This window comes from Diabrotica virgifera, chromosome 9, assembly GCF_917563875.1.
Source record: "Diabrotica virgifera virgifera chromosome 9, PGI_DIABVI_V3a".
NCBI classification, from domain to species: Eukaryota; Metazoa; Arthropoda; class Insecta; order Coleoptera; family Chrysomelidae; genus Diabrotica; species Diabrotica virgifera.
The window spans coordinates 23418820-23435831 of NC_065451.1; the positions used below are offsets into that span (position 1 = coordinate 23418820).

Consider the following 17012-nt stretch of genomic DNA (forward strand, 5'->3'; position numbering starts at 1 on the left):
TAACCGTTGAAAAGATACAACGGGTGAAGGGGACTTTTGACTAGCACTGTATATAATACTGCCATATATGCTAGTTGTAGTAAAATCTTCTTTCTTCTTCTTGTGCCACTCCTATCGGAGATTGGAAATCACCAAGGCTACCCTGACCTTGTTTACAGCTGACCTAAAAATTCATTAGTGGTGCAGCCAAACCACTCTCTTAAATTGCGCAACCATGACATTCTTCTACGGCCTGGATTCCGTTTTCCTTCTATTTTTCCTTGCATTATATTTTGAAGTAATGTGTATTTATGACCCCTCATCAGGTGACCCAAATATTCGAGTTTTCTTCGTTTTATCGTTAACAAAATCTCTTGATCTTTTCCTATCCTTCGTATTACTTTAAGGTTTGTGTTTCTTTCAACCCAACTTATCTTCAGCAGTCGACGGTAGCACCACATCTCGAAACTTTCAATATTTTTTATGTTGTTCTGTTTGAGAGTCCAGGCCTCTACACCGTATAATAGTGTGTTAAATACGTAGTCTCTTAGCATTCTTAATCGTAGAGGGATGCTTATATCTCTGTTGCAGAAGAATTTTCTCATCTTTATGAAGGTGGCCCTGGCAATTTTGATAAGTCGTTTTATTTCATTTTTTTGGTCTCGTTTCGTTTATTAAAGTTCCCAAGTATTTGTAACTTATATTTTTTCAATTTGAATGCCGTTTATACTAATATGTGCTGGTTGTGTCATGATTTTACTGAAGACCATATACTTCATGACTTGGTTTTTTGATATCAATGGTTATGCCATAATTGTTCCAAGCAATATTTATGTTTGTAAGTAATCGTTGTAATTATTCTTCTACTGTTCTTGCAACTAGTACAGTGTCGTCCGCGTATCGAATATTATTTACAACTTATTTAGTAGAATCTGGTGCTATTCTAATACTACCGGATTTATGACTCAGAAATTCATGATGACAATGATGAATTATTTCTTATATTATGTACCATGATAATAGGACATGGTACTCAAAATTTGTTTAATACAGCGGTTTCTTGTTGCTTTGTGCATTTTTATGCCGTTGATCACTTGTTGATTCTTTCACCTTAAGGGTCAATTTCTTATCCCAAGACAAAAGCATTCAGACCGTTTTGATTGGACAAAGGATCCTTAGCAGCTATTTACTAGTATCCCTTATCAACAACACAGCATCAGGAATCAGGAACCTGTGAACGACAGGTATTGATCTACTTCCCCTAATAGAACTATCCAAAGGGAGTTCCTACGGGGAGCTGGGAAAGACTCCCAACAAATATCCGTCCTTTTGCCAGGTCACAGTTGAAGAAGATGAAATGTATATGAGTATAGAAGATTGCAATAAACATGCAAAAAGAGGATAAAAATGCAAGAAAATAATAAATGAATACAAAAAAACTCTAAACGCAAATACTTTATCATTTTTGTAATTATCATCTCAATTTCTGTACAAATTAATAAGTAAATATTGTTCTGAAGCTATGTTCTTGTGGCATCTTATTCAATTTACTATTTTATTTTGAAATAAGCTACAATTTTAGTTTGAAAAGTTTATTTGACGTTTCGACTTTCACTTCGAAAATCGTTATCAAAATACGTAATATTAAGGTATTTTGATAACGACTTCCGAAGTGGAAATCAAAACGTCAAATAAACTTAAAATTGTGGCTTATTCCCAAATAAAATAGTAACAAATAAATATCTAATAAAATAAATATGATAAATAACTAATTACATTTCAGTTTTTCCAAAAGTGACCAATAAGAATAATATTGATATAAAATACAAATAATGCATAATATTCTTTGCATAATTGATAAACCGTTTATTTAAAATCACGAAATACATAATTCCAAGAAGATTAAATATTCCCATTTCATACTTTACTCTTGGTTAGGAAAAAACTGAATAAATTTGGTTTCATCGATCTTTGGGAAATTCATTGAGGCGTGTATATAACGGGGTAAATTGTGTATTTCAAACAGTATTGATATCCCAGTACATACCAAACATGAAGTGTTTAATTATTGGTGTAGTGATTTGTGTCCTAATTGCTGGTAATTTGTCAGCACCAGTAGAAGACGAAATTGAAACAAGATTCGATGAACTGAGTAGAGAAGGAGCTGTGGAAGAAGTAAAGATCGACAAAGAAGAAGGAACGAAATTAGAAGAATTGGAAGAAGATAATGTTGTGGAAGACGCTGACAATGATAGTAAGTATTGTTTTTCTACGCTTCTTATGATTTGTCAAATTTTGTATAGTTAGCTCTCCAGTTTTATAGCTGTATAAGATTTCGTTCACTTGTCGATGTACTGCATAATTTTTGTAGTATTCTATTTAAAACGTGTAAAAAGCACGGTATTTACTGGACATATCCTTCATTTGAACATATAAATAAATCGTAGTTTATCTAAAGAGACGTTTTTGACAAATCCAAACATAATTTGACCTTTTTTGGGTATCAAATAGTCATTATCTTCGTTTTTCTTTTTCTTATGATACAACGATTTGTTGGCTTTGGCCTGTTTGCACTTCTCTCCCTTCTATCATTGGCGACTCTTCTCCAAATCTGGACTCCCATAATCTTTGAATCATTCTCGACATTTGATATTTTTTGTATTTCTTTGATCATTCACTGACTTCACTTAAGGTATAATTGAAGATTTTTCTTTAATCAAATAAATGGAGAAGCACTACACATTAAAAGATTTGATAAACTTCACGAAAAAACGAAGAAATAATAAGAATAAGATTTTTTTAAATAGCCCTCAAACCGGGCTTTTGTTGGACTCCTCTTTATGTTTTTCTGGTATCGGAGCAATTCTAATGTTTCCTTCTTCTTCTTTACGTGCCATCTCCGCGACGAAGGTTGGCAATCATCATTGCTATTCTCACTTTTGACACTACAGCCCGAAAGGGTTCAGTTGAGCTGCATCCAAACCATTCTCTGAGATTTCTTAGCCAGGACATTTTTCACCCAAGTATTGAAGTTTTCTTATTTTGATAGAATTCAGTATCTCCCTGCTGTTCGGTATTAATTCTCCTTAGTACTTCCTCATTTGTTATTCTGTCTGTCCAGAACATTCTCAGCATTCTTCGATACGTCCACATCTCAAATACTTCCAATCTATTGAGGCATTGTTTATTGAGGGTCTATGTCTCCACACCATACAAAAGAACACAAAATATATAACATTTTAGTACGCGCTTTCTAAGATTTAGGCTGAGGTCTCTACTACATAATATTTGTTTCATATTAGTGAATGCACTTCTAGCCTTTTCTATTCTAATTCGGATTTCTTTGGTATAATCGTTTGTTTTACTAATGTTTGTCCCTAAATAGTTATAATTCTGAACTCGTTCTATCGTTGTATTATTTACGTGAAGGTTGATGTTTCTAATATTTTTCTTTGATATAACCATGTATTTTGTTTTCTTTATATTTAGTGACAGACCAAATTCTTCACTCGTTGCAACAATCTTATCTAAAACTCTTTGTAGATCTGTGATAGTTTCTGCTATTAGTATTGTGTCATCGGCGTATCTAATTTCACATATGGGTAGGCCATTTATTTTTATGTCTGCTACTTTATCTTCTAATGATTTTTTGAATATTTCTTCTGAGTATGCACAGTGATGGCGACAAGTCACAGCCCTGTCTATCGCCTCTTTTGATTTTTATTTTATTGGTGTTTAAATTATTTATTCTTATGACAGCTTCTTGTTCATAATACCGATTATTTATTATTCTTATATCCCGTGTGTCGATGTTCTTTGTTCTCAGTAGTTTTATTAACGGATTATGTTTCACCGTATCGAATGCCTTGTTATAATCTAGGAAGCAGACATAGATGTCCTGGTTTACATCTAAACATCTCTGTATTAGCAAATTTACTGCAAATAATGCTTCTCTGGTTACTTGAGCATTTCTAAATCCGAACTGAGTTTGTTCAATGTCTTGTTCTAACATTTTGTATATTCTACGATGAATAATATTTAGAAATACTTTGAGTATGTGGCACATGAGACTGATGGTACGGTGTTTGCAACATTGTCCGGCGTTTCTCTTTTTCGGTATAGTCAGGAATGTTGATAGAAGCCATTCTTTAGGTAATATACCTGTTCTGTATATTTATGATATTAAATAATTCGACAATTTTACATGTATATTGAAGTCGGCTATAAGTTGCAATACTTCTGTCGGTATTTCGTCCGGTCCTACAGCTTTCCCAGTTTTCAGTTCTTTAATGGTGTGTTTTACTTCACTTTGTGTTATTTCTGGTCCAGTCTCTTCAACGAAATATTCGTTATCTATTTTGTCTCGGTTGTCGTTAAACAGCTGTTCTATATAGTTTGTCCATATCATCAATTTGTTTTCTGTATCCATGACTATATCTCCCTTTTCATCAACTAGTATATTTTGTTTGTATTCTGGTTTTCTAGTTAATTCTTTTATTTTCCTGTGTACATTAAAGCTGTAATGTTTATGTTGTAGCGTTTCTATTTCATCACATTTTTCTTTTAACCAATTTCCTAATGTTTCCACAGCCATTCTAAATAGTTCGTTTGTGATGAACCCAAACCACTCTCTCAACATTCTCATCCAGAACATGCTTGTGCAGCTTTCCCTGCATATTTTGTAGAAGTGTTTTTTTTACTCTATCTACTGCATTTTAAAATAGGAAACGGAAAATAGGAAAATCTCAGAAACGGCTTGTACCATTTTTTGTAAGTAAGTAAGGGTCTTGAGATGAGGCCAATATTATGTTGTTATTTGCATTGTTGTCAGATCATCCATTTTTCTGGAAATCTATTAAACTTTCTTATTTCAAATGAAACATCCTGTATTATTTTGCGTTTTGAAGTCCTTAAGAAATATTAATTCAAAAACAATGTTTAAGAATCAAATTTGCCAAAAATTCTTATCGCAGCTAATAGAAAAAGGTTTGAATTTGAATAATATACTTCGTAATTGCAAAAATAATATTTTTTTACTTTTGTTTTCGAGCCTTGAAAATCGTAATTTTTCGTTTTTTTTTCAGTTTTAATTTGTTTATAACTCGAAAACTACCTATTAACTTTAGAGCAAAATTACAAGTTTTTTTTTGTTCCGAATGATGCAAGAAACCTAAAATAGTATTTGTTCGACCGAAAAATTCATTTTTATAATTTGTTTAAAAAAATTGTTTAAAGAAATGTAGCAATAACTTCGAAATTCTGGCATTTAGGTATAGAATGTGTAATAAATAATAATCAGTATAATTCATAATAATTCATGAATAATAATCAGTATTTCCAACGGACTTCAAAACGCAAAAAATATATAGGGTGTTCCATTTGGAATAAGAAAGTTCATTAGTTTTCAAGAACAACGGAAGATCTGACAATAATGTAAATACCACTGTAATATCGCCCGCATTAGAAAACCGTTATCCACCACAATCTAAAAAAATCGTGCAAGCTGTTTCCGAGATAATTGATGCGTTCCATATATATAAAACTCACTGTGTATATTATATATTAAATGTGAAATAATATTTACCAATTTTTTTCTTCAAGGTCATACCAGAGAAAGACGATACGTAACATGTATCATAGGAAAGATACCAATTGAGGGAGTTCAACTTAACGACGCTGCATGTGCTGCAAAATGTTATACAAAGAAGAGACCTGGCGGATATTGTTCGCACGGAAGGTGTCAATGTAGATAGGAACCAAAGATTTTTTATGGCAACTAAGTTTCTTTTTTAATTGTCTATAATAATATTTTCTATATTTCTTTAATGTGTTATACGTGTTCAAATAAATAAAAGTAAGTTATTACAAAAACAAAACTTCTTCTTTTTTCTGTTTATCAGCAATTCTGCTTGTTCATTGGCGGATAGATACCTCTATGGAAGGTTTCCGCTCCATCTTTTGCGCGGTCGGCTGATACTTCTACAGGACACGCGCCAACTGGCAACTTTTAATGACAAACTTTTTCAAATTAAAATGCACACCGGCCAATTCGTAACTTTTCTACTACCTGAACCTGCCAACTCGAAACCTTCTACAGGTGAATTCAAAACCATGGATTACATCTAATACCTCAGGTAGTTAGGTTAAAACGTAAGAAATACATTTGAACAGTAACGGATTGAGCCAACACGGGGCCTATCGCAAATGCATACCTTTCAATAATGTTTATTGATAAACAAAGCTCCAATTCTATATTTTACTTCAACTCATTTTAAAGCTATTTCAATAAACTAATCGGTTCTTTTTTCAGTTTTTTTGGTAAAATGTTGTAGGTTATAAACGAAAATTCTTAAATTCGGCTATTTTTCATTTAAATTGTTAATAAATAAATAAATTGAGAAAAAATTGGTCAGATTTACATAAATTTTGTTATTCTATTCATATAGAAATTAAAGCAATTGTTACATACAGGGTGGTCCTTAAGCAATTGTACAAAAAGAAACAGTGGATTCTACACTCTAAAATATTACGATTTAACCCAACTTATTTTAATAAAATGTTGATATTAAAAAAGATACAGGGTGGTAAAGTTAAACTTTTTTTTATTTATTATTGAATATTTCCTGACAGGTATGAAACAACAACATGAAATTTGGTGTGTGGGGGTTTTTTGGGTCTAGGAAACTAAATTCCCTACCAAAAATTATGTATTGCCCAGAGGGCGCCACATACTCCTTTCAGCACTTATTTATTACGTTCACTTTTTTTATGCCTTACTCTGTATAATTTTGACATTAAAATTTTTATTCACCTATTAGTTCTACTTAAAAATGGTATACTTCTTTCATCTCACTAAACTCAACCGTTTTCGAGATAAACGCATTTTAAATCTGCGATACACCATCTTTTTTAGCATAATACATTGTAGTTACACCCGAAAAATAACTTAAAACCATAATAATTGTGCCAGTTCTCAAATGTATGTCATTGCATCGCAAATTCCATTTGAAGAAATTTGCGATACATTTTTGGATAATTTTATGGTAATTTCTTCAAATGGAATTTGTGATGCAATGACATATATTTGAGAACTGGCACAATTATTATGGTTTTAAGTTATTTTTCGGGTGTAACTACAATGATATTATGCTAAAAATGATGGTGTATCGCAGATTTCAAATGCGTTTATCTCGAAAACGGTTGAGTTTAGGGAGATGAAAGAAGTATACCTTTTTTAAGTAAAACTAATAGGAGAATAAAAATTTTAATGTCAAAATTATGCAGAGTGAGGGATAAAAAAATTGAACGTAATAAATTAGTGCTGAAAGGCGTATGTGGCGACCTCTGGCCAATACATAATTTTTGGTAGGGAATGTAGTTTTTTCGACCCAAAAACCCCCACATACCAAATTTCATGTTGTTATCTCATACCTGTCAGGAAATATTCAATAATAAATAAAAAAAAAGTTTAACTTTACCACCCTGTATCTTTCTTAATATCAACATTTTATTAAAGTAAGTTGGGTTAAATCGTAATATTTTAGAGTGTAGAATCTACTGTTTGTTTTTGTACAATTACTTAAGGACCACCCTGTATATAGTGGTTACACTGAATGTCATAAAAACCGTGTATTTTTACTCATTTCTTTGGGCTATTTCACGTAATATCGAGATAGAAGTTTTATTTTTAAATAAGTTATTAACGTTTAACTGACTTAATTTATGGTTTTATAAGCAACAATTAAGTATAGCAATACATATTTATAAAATCTTGTTTAAATTGTTTTATGTGCACTATAATGCGGTTATCTTAAATTTTGTTTTAAATGCTTTTCTTCTTATTGGTAGACAAAAATAGCAAAACTGTGCATTTTTGACATTAAATTGTTGATAACGAACATATAAGTATTTGTTACTATTTAAAATATTAAAAAAAACTTACCTACCGTCGGTATAACACGTTGCCTTGCAACCAGATGCAGAACAGTATCATAAATGTTTTCCACTTTTTACCTCTTTCTTTAAGTGAAATTTTAAATTATTTACCACCAATAACTTACACTCACGTTCACACATTACGAAATCTGTTACAAGAATTTCAGCCATTTTCACAAAATTTATTTGGATTTTCTCTAATAACTCTTCCAAGAGACAATACATAAATGATGAATACCTTTCACACCACCTTCAAAGAGGGTAATTTATACAGGTACATACCTGGAATACCGGTAGTAGATTATCAACATTACTTAAAAAATGAAAGTTACAAATTCACCGGTAGTTAGTGGGTTATCGAAAAATTAACTGCGCGCCAGAGTTGCCAGTTGGCCTGTAATTGGGATGGGGGATTAAAATAGTTACTTATTCACCGGGACCCCTTCTACCGATTGGTGATTTATCTCTTAGTAATTTCACAACACGTGTCTCCCCATTTCTGCTAATGTGGTTATTCCATTCATTTTTTCTGTTTAGTGTCTATTCGTTTATCAACTGCATGTTAAATTGTCTTCTAATACTATCAATTTCTGATTGATTCTTTACTGATTACTATTATTTTAATTCTCTGGGATGAAATTGTCATAGGGTCAATCCATGCCAAGTGGTCCAATATAAATTATATTGGTTGCTTGATTATTTTTAATATTTTTTATTTTTCTACCTTTTAAACTTCAGTCTATAGAGAATACAAAATTGCATTCATTTTATTTTTAAAAAATTTTAGTTTGCCGACGACGGCCATTTTTGTTAAAGCGTATCGATCATTTTCACGGAAAACATAGCTTCGCTCTTTAGCCAATATTTTTTCTTAGGTTTGTCCTAGAACAATAAATCAAAAACCAAACTTTTTAGAAAAGTAAGCTCTAATAAAATGGCTCATAGCATTATTTAATTTCAAACTATCCTTAAGGTTTTAAATGAACCACAAAATTTGAAGAGGTAAACTGAGAAAATTCCATTTTCAGCATTTTTTTAACAGCATAAGTCAAGCCGATAATGGTTTGTAATTTTTTTCCGCAAAAGACATATGTACATACTTTAAATAAAAAAAGTTTGAGCTTTGAGACTTGAGTAAATTTTTTCAAAAAAAAATCTTAAAAACGTAATTTTTTGAAAAATCTCAAAGTTTGACCCCTTATATCTCTGATGGGCACAAATGAAAAAATTTGAAATTTGGCTGAATGTTAGCCCCTATCAAATAGAATAAGGAGTAAAAAAATTTGGAGTTGCAGACTTACGTCATATAGGAGTTACAGGCCCGAGAAAATGGTCAAAAATCAAAATGGTCAAAATTTGAGCGTTTGCGGGCAGGGTAATTAAAATTCAAATAAACTGTCTAATGAAATAAAAATTAATCTGTTTTCACCAGATTTCACAATGAATACAAATTTATACAGGGTGGGCCAAAGAAGAGAGTTCTCCTTGATATTTGGCAGTTATTAGATTTTAAGGGAATGCCGAAACAGGTCGATTTTTATTTTTAAATTACAATCTTATTATATATATTTCATACGTCTCCATGACGTGTCATCGTCAGAGACGTCATACACCTGGGCGTGATGACGTAATCAGTTATTGTTTTAATGGTAATGGGGGTCGTATATGTTATCTCATTTGAAAGAGTGTTCAATTCTCTGCGTTTAGTAGTATAAACAATAATATAATTATTTATACAGGGTAGCCAAAAAATAATTTTTGAATTAAATTAATTGACACAAAAAGTAGAATCTATGTAATTTATTTAACTCAAAATACATTTTATTGCTGTCATAAAATAGAAAAAAAATTATTATTTGGCAAATAAACGTTGCTTTTCGCTTAAATTAAATGTTCAAACTGTCAAGAGGTAAGTGGGAGGCTGTTTGTGATTTAATTTAAGCGACAAGAAATGTTTATCTGTGAAATAAACATTTTTTCTATTTTCTGACAGCAGTACAATGTATTTTTAGTTGTCACAAGACCCCTATTCCCATTTAAATAAATCATCGATTACGTCATCACGCTCTGATGGATGACGTCACGTAGTATGAAATATATCCCAAACAGTTGCAATATAATAAAAATAAAAATGGACCTATTTCGGCATTTCCTTAAAATCTAATAGGTAACTATTGCCAAATATGGAGGTGGACTCTTTTCTTTGGCCCACCCTGTATAAATTTATATTCATTGTGAAATCTGGTGAAAATAGATTAATTTTTATTTCATTAGACAGTTTATTTGAATTTTTATTACCCTGTCTGCAAACGCTCAAATTTTGACCATTTTGATTTTTGACCATATTTTCAGGCCTGTAACTCCTATATGACGTAAGTCTGCAACTTCAAATTTTTACTCCTTATTTTACTTGCTAATTTCTAATATTCAGCCAAATTTCAAATTTTTTCATCCGTGCCCATCAGAGATATAAGGGGTCAAACTTAGAGATTTTTCAAAAAATTACGTTTTTGAGATTTTTTTTGAAAAAATTTACTTAAGTCTCAAAGCTCAACCTTTTTTTTTTAAGTATGTATGTAGGTCTTTTCCAGAAAAAAATTACAAACCAATATCGGCTTGCCTTATGCTGTTAAAAAAATGCTGAAAATGGAATTTTGTCAGTTTACCTATTCAAATTTTGAGGTTCATTTAAGGCCTTAAGGGTAGTTTGAAATTAAATAATGCTATAGGCTGTTTTTTTAGAGCATACTTTTCTAAAAAGTTTGGTTTTTGATTTATTGTTCTAGGACAAACCTAAGAAAAAATATTGGCTAAAGAGCGAAGCTATGTTTTCCGTGAAAATGATCGATACGCTTTAACAAAAATGGCCGTCGTCGGCAAACTAAAATTTTTTAAAAATAAAATGAATGCAATTTTGTATTCTCTATAGACTGAAGTTTAAAAGGTAGAAAAATAAAAAATATTAAAAATAGTCAAGCAACCACCTTTGGACCACTTGGCTAGGATTGACCCCATATTGAATTCTTTTGCTCTTATGTCTCTCTGGAATAATCTTTGCAGACTATATGCATCTTGGCTATTAATATTGCGTCGTCTGTCTAACAGAATATTTTTACTTCTTTGTTTTCCATTCTGTGTCCTCTTTCTTTGTTGACGCTTTTGATGATTTCCTCCGTGATTAAATTGAACAGCAGAGGACTCAATGAGTCTCCCTGTCTTATTCCGCTGCCTATATCTACAGGTTCTGTAAGTTGTCCATCTATTCTCATTTCCATTTTGTTGGTTTTGTAGATGTTTTTAATAGTTTTTATGATATCTAATAGCCCAATAAATGACGGTTTTGGAGTGTAATTTCCAGTGGCAACTCCGAATTGCATGAAAATTTGGATTTAGGTTCTATTGCCCCTCCACTTTAAAGTTGAATTTGTGCCGTTGGTTGCTTTTACTTGGGGGGTGACATTTACCCCTTCCCGGGGGTGAAAAATGCGTGTTTAAAATAAGGCTGGAAATGGATAAATTGACTTATTTCAAGCACCTTTTGCTCTATAAAATTTTTTACGTAAGTCAATACTTTTCGAGTTATTCGCGATTTAAAATGTTGATTTTTCGACAAAAAAACTACGTTTTTCTACAACCACTATTCAAAGTGCACTTTTCTGCACGGTTTTATGTTAGCAAACTTGATATTTTCTCACAGTATAAGATATTTGACATTAGTGTGCAGAAAAGTGACGTTTCTGTGCCGCAAAGTGACGTTTCTGTGCCGCAAAGTTCTTTTCTGCACAGCTGACTACCTCATTCTGAGTAACGTTATATTCTGTTTACATCCGTGGACTACCGCATTCTGAGTAACGTTATATTCTGTTTACATCTGTGGTTAAACTTTAGACAAATATATAACCTATAAGACAATTATTATATTTAACTATAGCATAGAAACTAAATTATGGATGTTACAACTGTTTTATTTTACAATTTTATTCTTATTAAACATTTTATAATTATCAAATAACCAATAAGGATTTAGCAACCTGTGCAAGAGACGTCGAATGAAGTAGGTTTTGTGTAAATCCGTGACTGCATAAAAATATAATGTCAATAATGTGTAATAATTGTTTAAATTTAAACAAATTAAGGCAGTGCATTAATTTTTTAACTGATTTCTGTGCAATTTATTTAGGTATAAGGAATTTAAATTGATTAGTAGGTATTAATTAAATACAGTTTAAAATTTATCACATAGGTACCTATTATAATTAATCGTCGTTTGGAAATTGTGATTTTTATTTTTAGGAAAAACTGTGCTTGTAGAAAAAGTATAGTGTGAAACACGTGCAGAAAGGTAATTTCTCACTCGTTTGAATTGCGGCACTCGCTTGCGCTCGTACCGCAACTTTTCAAACTCGTGAGAAATTAGTACCTTTCTGCACTTGTTGCACAATATACTATTTCAGACTAGTCTGGGCTGATTATCGGAGAATAGGCCATTTTTGGGAAAAGTTATTTACCAGCAATTTTATTGGTGGAATCGAATTATAAGATCCTATATATTAATAATATAGGTATGCAAAGTCCTCAGATAGTGTGCTACTTTTTTTATAAACAAAATGGCGCCCGAAAATCGTGTTTTTTTCAATTATTGCTCTATAACTCCGAAGATTTTAACTTAACAACAAAAACACTCAAATAAAAATTCACCGCGATTAAATTCTGCATAGAGACGTGTTTTTCCCGATCTACTCCGACGAAAATTTTCCTCGGAAAATGCGGGTTTTCCCAACAAAATCTTTAATTTTCAAATATAGTTTTAGATAAGTAATTATTTACCAATAACTAAATAATTTGGTGACATAAAAGCCTTCTTGGTTTAGATTATAGTTCCAGAAGCTGGTGAAAATTAAACGAACATTTTAGCAACAATTTAATTGTTAATTAATAATTTACGGTCGCAATAATAACCAAAACAATTATGATGCACTGATCAAACTTTGAAATCTTATAAAGATGAGATGCCTGTTTAACATTTTGTCGACAAAATATAAATTTTTTATTTTTTTGCATAATCTTTAAATGTTTTGAAAAAAATAGTTATAAACAAATTAACGTTTCTCAGAAAGTTTTTATTATATTATAATTTTAAAAAATAGCTAAAATGCGCATTTCAAATAACTTGAAAATGAATGCTTTAAAACTTTTTTGCAATCATTTGCAAAAAAGTTATGAAACAGCAAAATTCTTTCAAAGCGTAGAAGTGAGTTTAAAGTACAAGCTAATTATTTATAAAACAATATCAATTTTCAGCTTAATGGTTATATTTTAATTAAAGATTATAAATATATTTTTTTGTAATTTACACGCGCGAAAGTAGAATAATACAGTACCGTAGCTACCCGCCCACATACACAACCCGCGCGAGTTTAAGCGTGTCAGTCGCTTCGAGTGAACATTTTATCTCCGGCTCTGTATCAAGCCTACTTTCGCGCTAAAAATTACAAAAAAAAGTATTTTTAATCTTTGGTTAAAATATAACCATTGCACTAATTTTTGACATTCTTTGTGAGTAATTAGATTGTACCATAGACTCACTTTTAAGCTTTGAAACAATTAAAACAAATTATAAACAATGAAGATATCGTATATTTATTTTGCTGTTTCCTAACTTTTTTGCAAATGGTTGGAAAATTTTTTTAAAAAATTTATTTTCAAGACCTATGAAATACGCATTTTAAGTATTTTTTAAAATTAGAATATAATAAACAATTTCTAAGAAATGTTAATTTGTTTATAACAATTTTTTTTAAACATTTAAAGATTATGCAGAAAAATGAAAAATTTATATTTTGTCGACAAAATATTAAATAGGCATCACACCTTTATAATCTTTCTAAGTTTGATCAATGTCTCTTGATTACTTTGGTTGTTATTGCGACTGTAAATTGTTAATTAACAATTGAATTGTTGCTAAAATATTCGTTTCATTTTAACCGGCTTCTGAATTTATAATCTATACCAAGAAAGCTTTTATTTCACCAAGCTATATAATTATTGATAAATAATTACTGGCCCAAAAATGTATTTGAAAATTCGAGATTTTGTTGGGAAAACCCACATTTTCCGAGGAAAATTTTCGTCGGAGCAAATCGGGAAAAACATGTCTCTATGTAGAATTAAATTGGGGTGAATTTTTATTTGAGTGTTTTTGGTGTAAATTTAAAATCTTCGGAGTTATAGAGCAATAATTGAAAAAAATACGATTGGTCGGCGCCATTTTGTTTATAAAAAAAGTAGAACACTATCTGTGGACTTTGCATACCTATATTAATAATATACAATACCTTATAATTCGATTAAAGCAATAAAATTGCTGGTAAATAACCTTTCTTTGTACTTTACTAATTAGACCCACGTATTATAACTATTTGTTTTTAAATTTAAAGATTATGCAAAAAAAAAGAAAAATTTATATTTTGTCGATAAAATATTAAACAAGCATCTCATCTTTATAATCTTTATAAGTTTGATCAATGTATCATGATTATTTTGGTTATTATTGCGATCGTAAATTTTTAATTAACAATTGAATTGTTGCTAAAATATTCCTTTAATTTTCACCGGCTTTTGGAATTACAATCTATACCAAGAAATCTTTGATGTCACTAAGTTATTTAATTATTGATTAATAATTACTTACCTAAAACTTTATTTGAAAATTATAGTTTTTGTTAGGAAAACCCGCATTTTCCGAGGAAAATTTTCGTCGGAGCAAATCGTGAAAAACATATCTCTATGCAGAATTTAATTGCGGTGAATTTTTATTTGAGTGTTTTTGTTGTAAGTTAAAATCTTCGGAGTTATAGAGCAATAATTGAAAAAAATACGATTTGTCGGCGTCATTTTGTTTATAAAAAAGTAGCACACTATCTGCGGACTTTGCATACCTATATTATTAATATATAGGATCTTATAATTCGATTCCAGCAATAAAATTGCTGGTAAATAACTTTTCCATGAATTTTGCTAATTAGCCCAGAGTAGACCGTTTTTCCCAAATAACTCAAAAAGTAAATATTTTATAAAAAAAAATATTTTTAGCAAAAGTGTAGCCTATTAAAAACGAAAAAATGGTGTACCAGTGAAGTCTACAAATTGAATAGAAGCAAAGTTGTAGCTCATGAAAAATACGTTCTTATTCGTCTAATTTCAAATCGAATAATTCAACGCGAAATCACCGAGGAAAGAAGCGTTTTTCGGAAAAACCGTATTAACATTTTTAAAGTATCGAAAAAATCTTATTATTTGTTTTTTACAAAAGTTTACAGCATCAAAAATAAACGCGTTACACTGAAAAAAAGTTGGTCCCTTTTTTTGGTAAAAAAAATCGTGAAAACCTCCCTCTATTTAGCACCCTAAATGAAATTAATCGTTTGGCTTTACCATCTATTTTAACTGCATGTGTATTGTTTACATGATCTGTAAGTTTGATTGGTTTGAAGTGCTTATTTTTGAAAACATTTGTTTTTTTATTAAAAAAATTTTTCTAAAAATTTTTGAAAAATTTCATTTTTTCAAAATAACTTAAAAAGTATTAGTGATAAGAAAAATCTTAAAGAGTAAAAAAATGTAGGTTTTGGTATTATAAAGATGATAGTTTCATTTTGTTTGTCCGTAAGACAAAAATTGGTTAAGATATGGCTGTTCAATATTTGCATACACTCGTGATTAGTAACCCATTCAAGCTTTCTCAATTATAACCCTTTCAAAAATAAACACTTTAATCCGGTGAGACTGACAGACCATATAAAAAATAGATAGGTAAGTAAATTGTTTGTAAAGCGGTAGCGATTAATTTCATTTGGGGAGCTAAACACGGCGAGATTTTCAGGATTTTTTACAAAAAATAAAGAGGGCCAACTTTATTTTGTGCGTACCTAGCTTATTTTTAATGCTAAAACTTTTATTAACAATGAAAACAAAGCTTTTTATAAACACTTTAAAAAAGTTTAAATGGGTTTTTCCAGAAAAGTGCTTAATTTTTCGGTGATTTCACCTTGAAATACTCGATTTGGAATTAGACGAATAAGAATGTATTTTTCATGAGCTACAACTTTGTTTTTATTTGATTTATAGACTTTGCTGATACACCATTTTTTTGAGTTTTTTATAAGCTACACTTTTGCTAAGGATATTTTTTTCGATAAAATATTTACTTATTGAGTTATTTGCGAAAAGCCGCCTGAAAACGTAGTTTTTTTGTCGAAAAATCAACATTTTCAATGGCAAATAACTCGAAAAGTATTGACGTGAGTAAAAAACTCTATAGAACAAAAGTTGCTTAAAATCAGTCAGTTTATTCATTTCCGGTCTTATCTTGAACGTATGTTTTTTCACCCCCGAGAAGGGGTTACTGTCACCCCCCAAGTAAAAGCAACCAACGGCACAATTTCAACTTTGAAGTGGAGGGTAAGTAGAACCTAAATCCAAATTTTCATGCAATTCGGAGTTGCCCCTGAAAATTACACGGTATCGCCGAATTTTCCGTTCATTTACTGGGCTATAAGAGGATTTCTGTATTATACAGAAGATGTATTATATCTTTGAGTGCTACTCTGTCAAATGCTTTCTTCAAGTCAATCAGAAATAGAAACGCCGATCTATTATACTCTAGTGATTTTTCAGTAATTTGATTTATGGCGAATATTGCATCTGTACACAATCTTTCAGTATGAAAACACTGTTGTTCATCTGCTAAACTTATCCTCAGATTCATTAGTTCTCGTCGAATTTTAATTGTAAGTTTTAGGATAGTATTTAGCAAGTTGAACCTCTGTAGTTTTCTGGATGCTTTTCATCTCCTTTTTTGAATAGTAGAATTAGTTCGCTAGTTCTCCATTCTTCCGGTTTTATTGTGTTTTATGATTTTGTTAATTAATGCTATTAATTTTTCTATCATTGCTGCATTGTCGAAATAATAAAAATAATAAGAATTGCAATAAATATAAAGTAATTACCCTGCTAAGCAAAATTACGAAAATATACGAAAAAATATAAAAAAAAAGACTGAGGAAACAGAAGCATAGTTTTACGATCAATGAGATAAT

The 17012-nt window shown here is 30.6% G+C and overlaps 2 protein-coding genes across 2 annotated transcripts in view; one reads left to right on the top strand and one right to left on the bottom strand.

Annotated features, from left to right (window-relative positions):
* The window catches only part of LOC114324322 (uncharacterized), a 45400-nt gene that overhangs the window by 26400 nt on the left and 1988 nt on the right, over positions 1-17012 (bottom strand). The gene's annotated exons all lie outside the window — the stretch shown is intronic.
* On the top strand, positions 1934-5855 carry LOC114324323 (tenecin-1). The gene is made up of 2 exons (XM_028272130.1): positions 1934-2233; positions 5581-5855. Exons 1-2 carry the CDS (start codon positions 2032-2034, stop codon positions 5730-5732), a joined length of 354 nt encoding a protein of 117 aa, XP_028127931.1. The 5' UTR covers positions 1934-2031; the 3' UTR covers positions 5733-5855.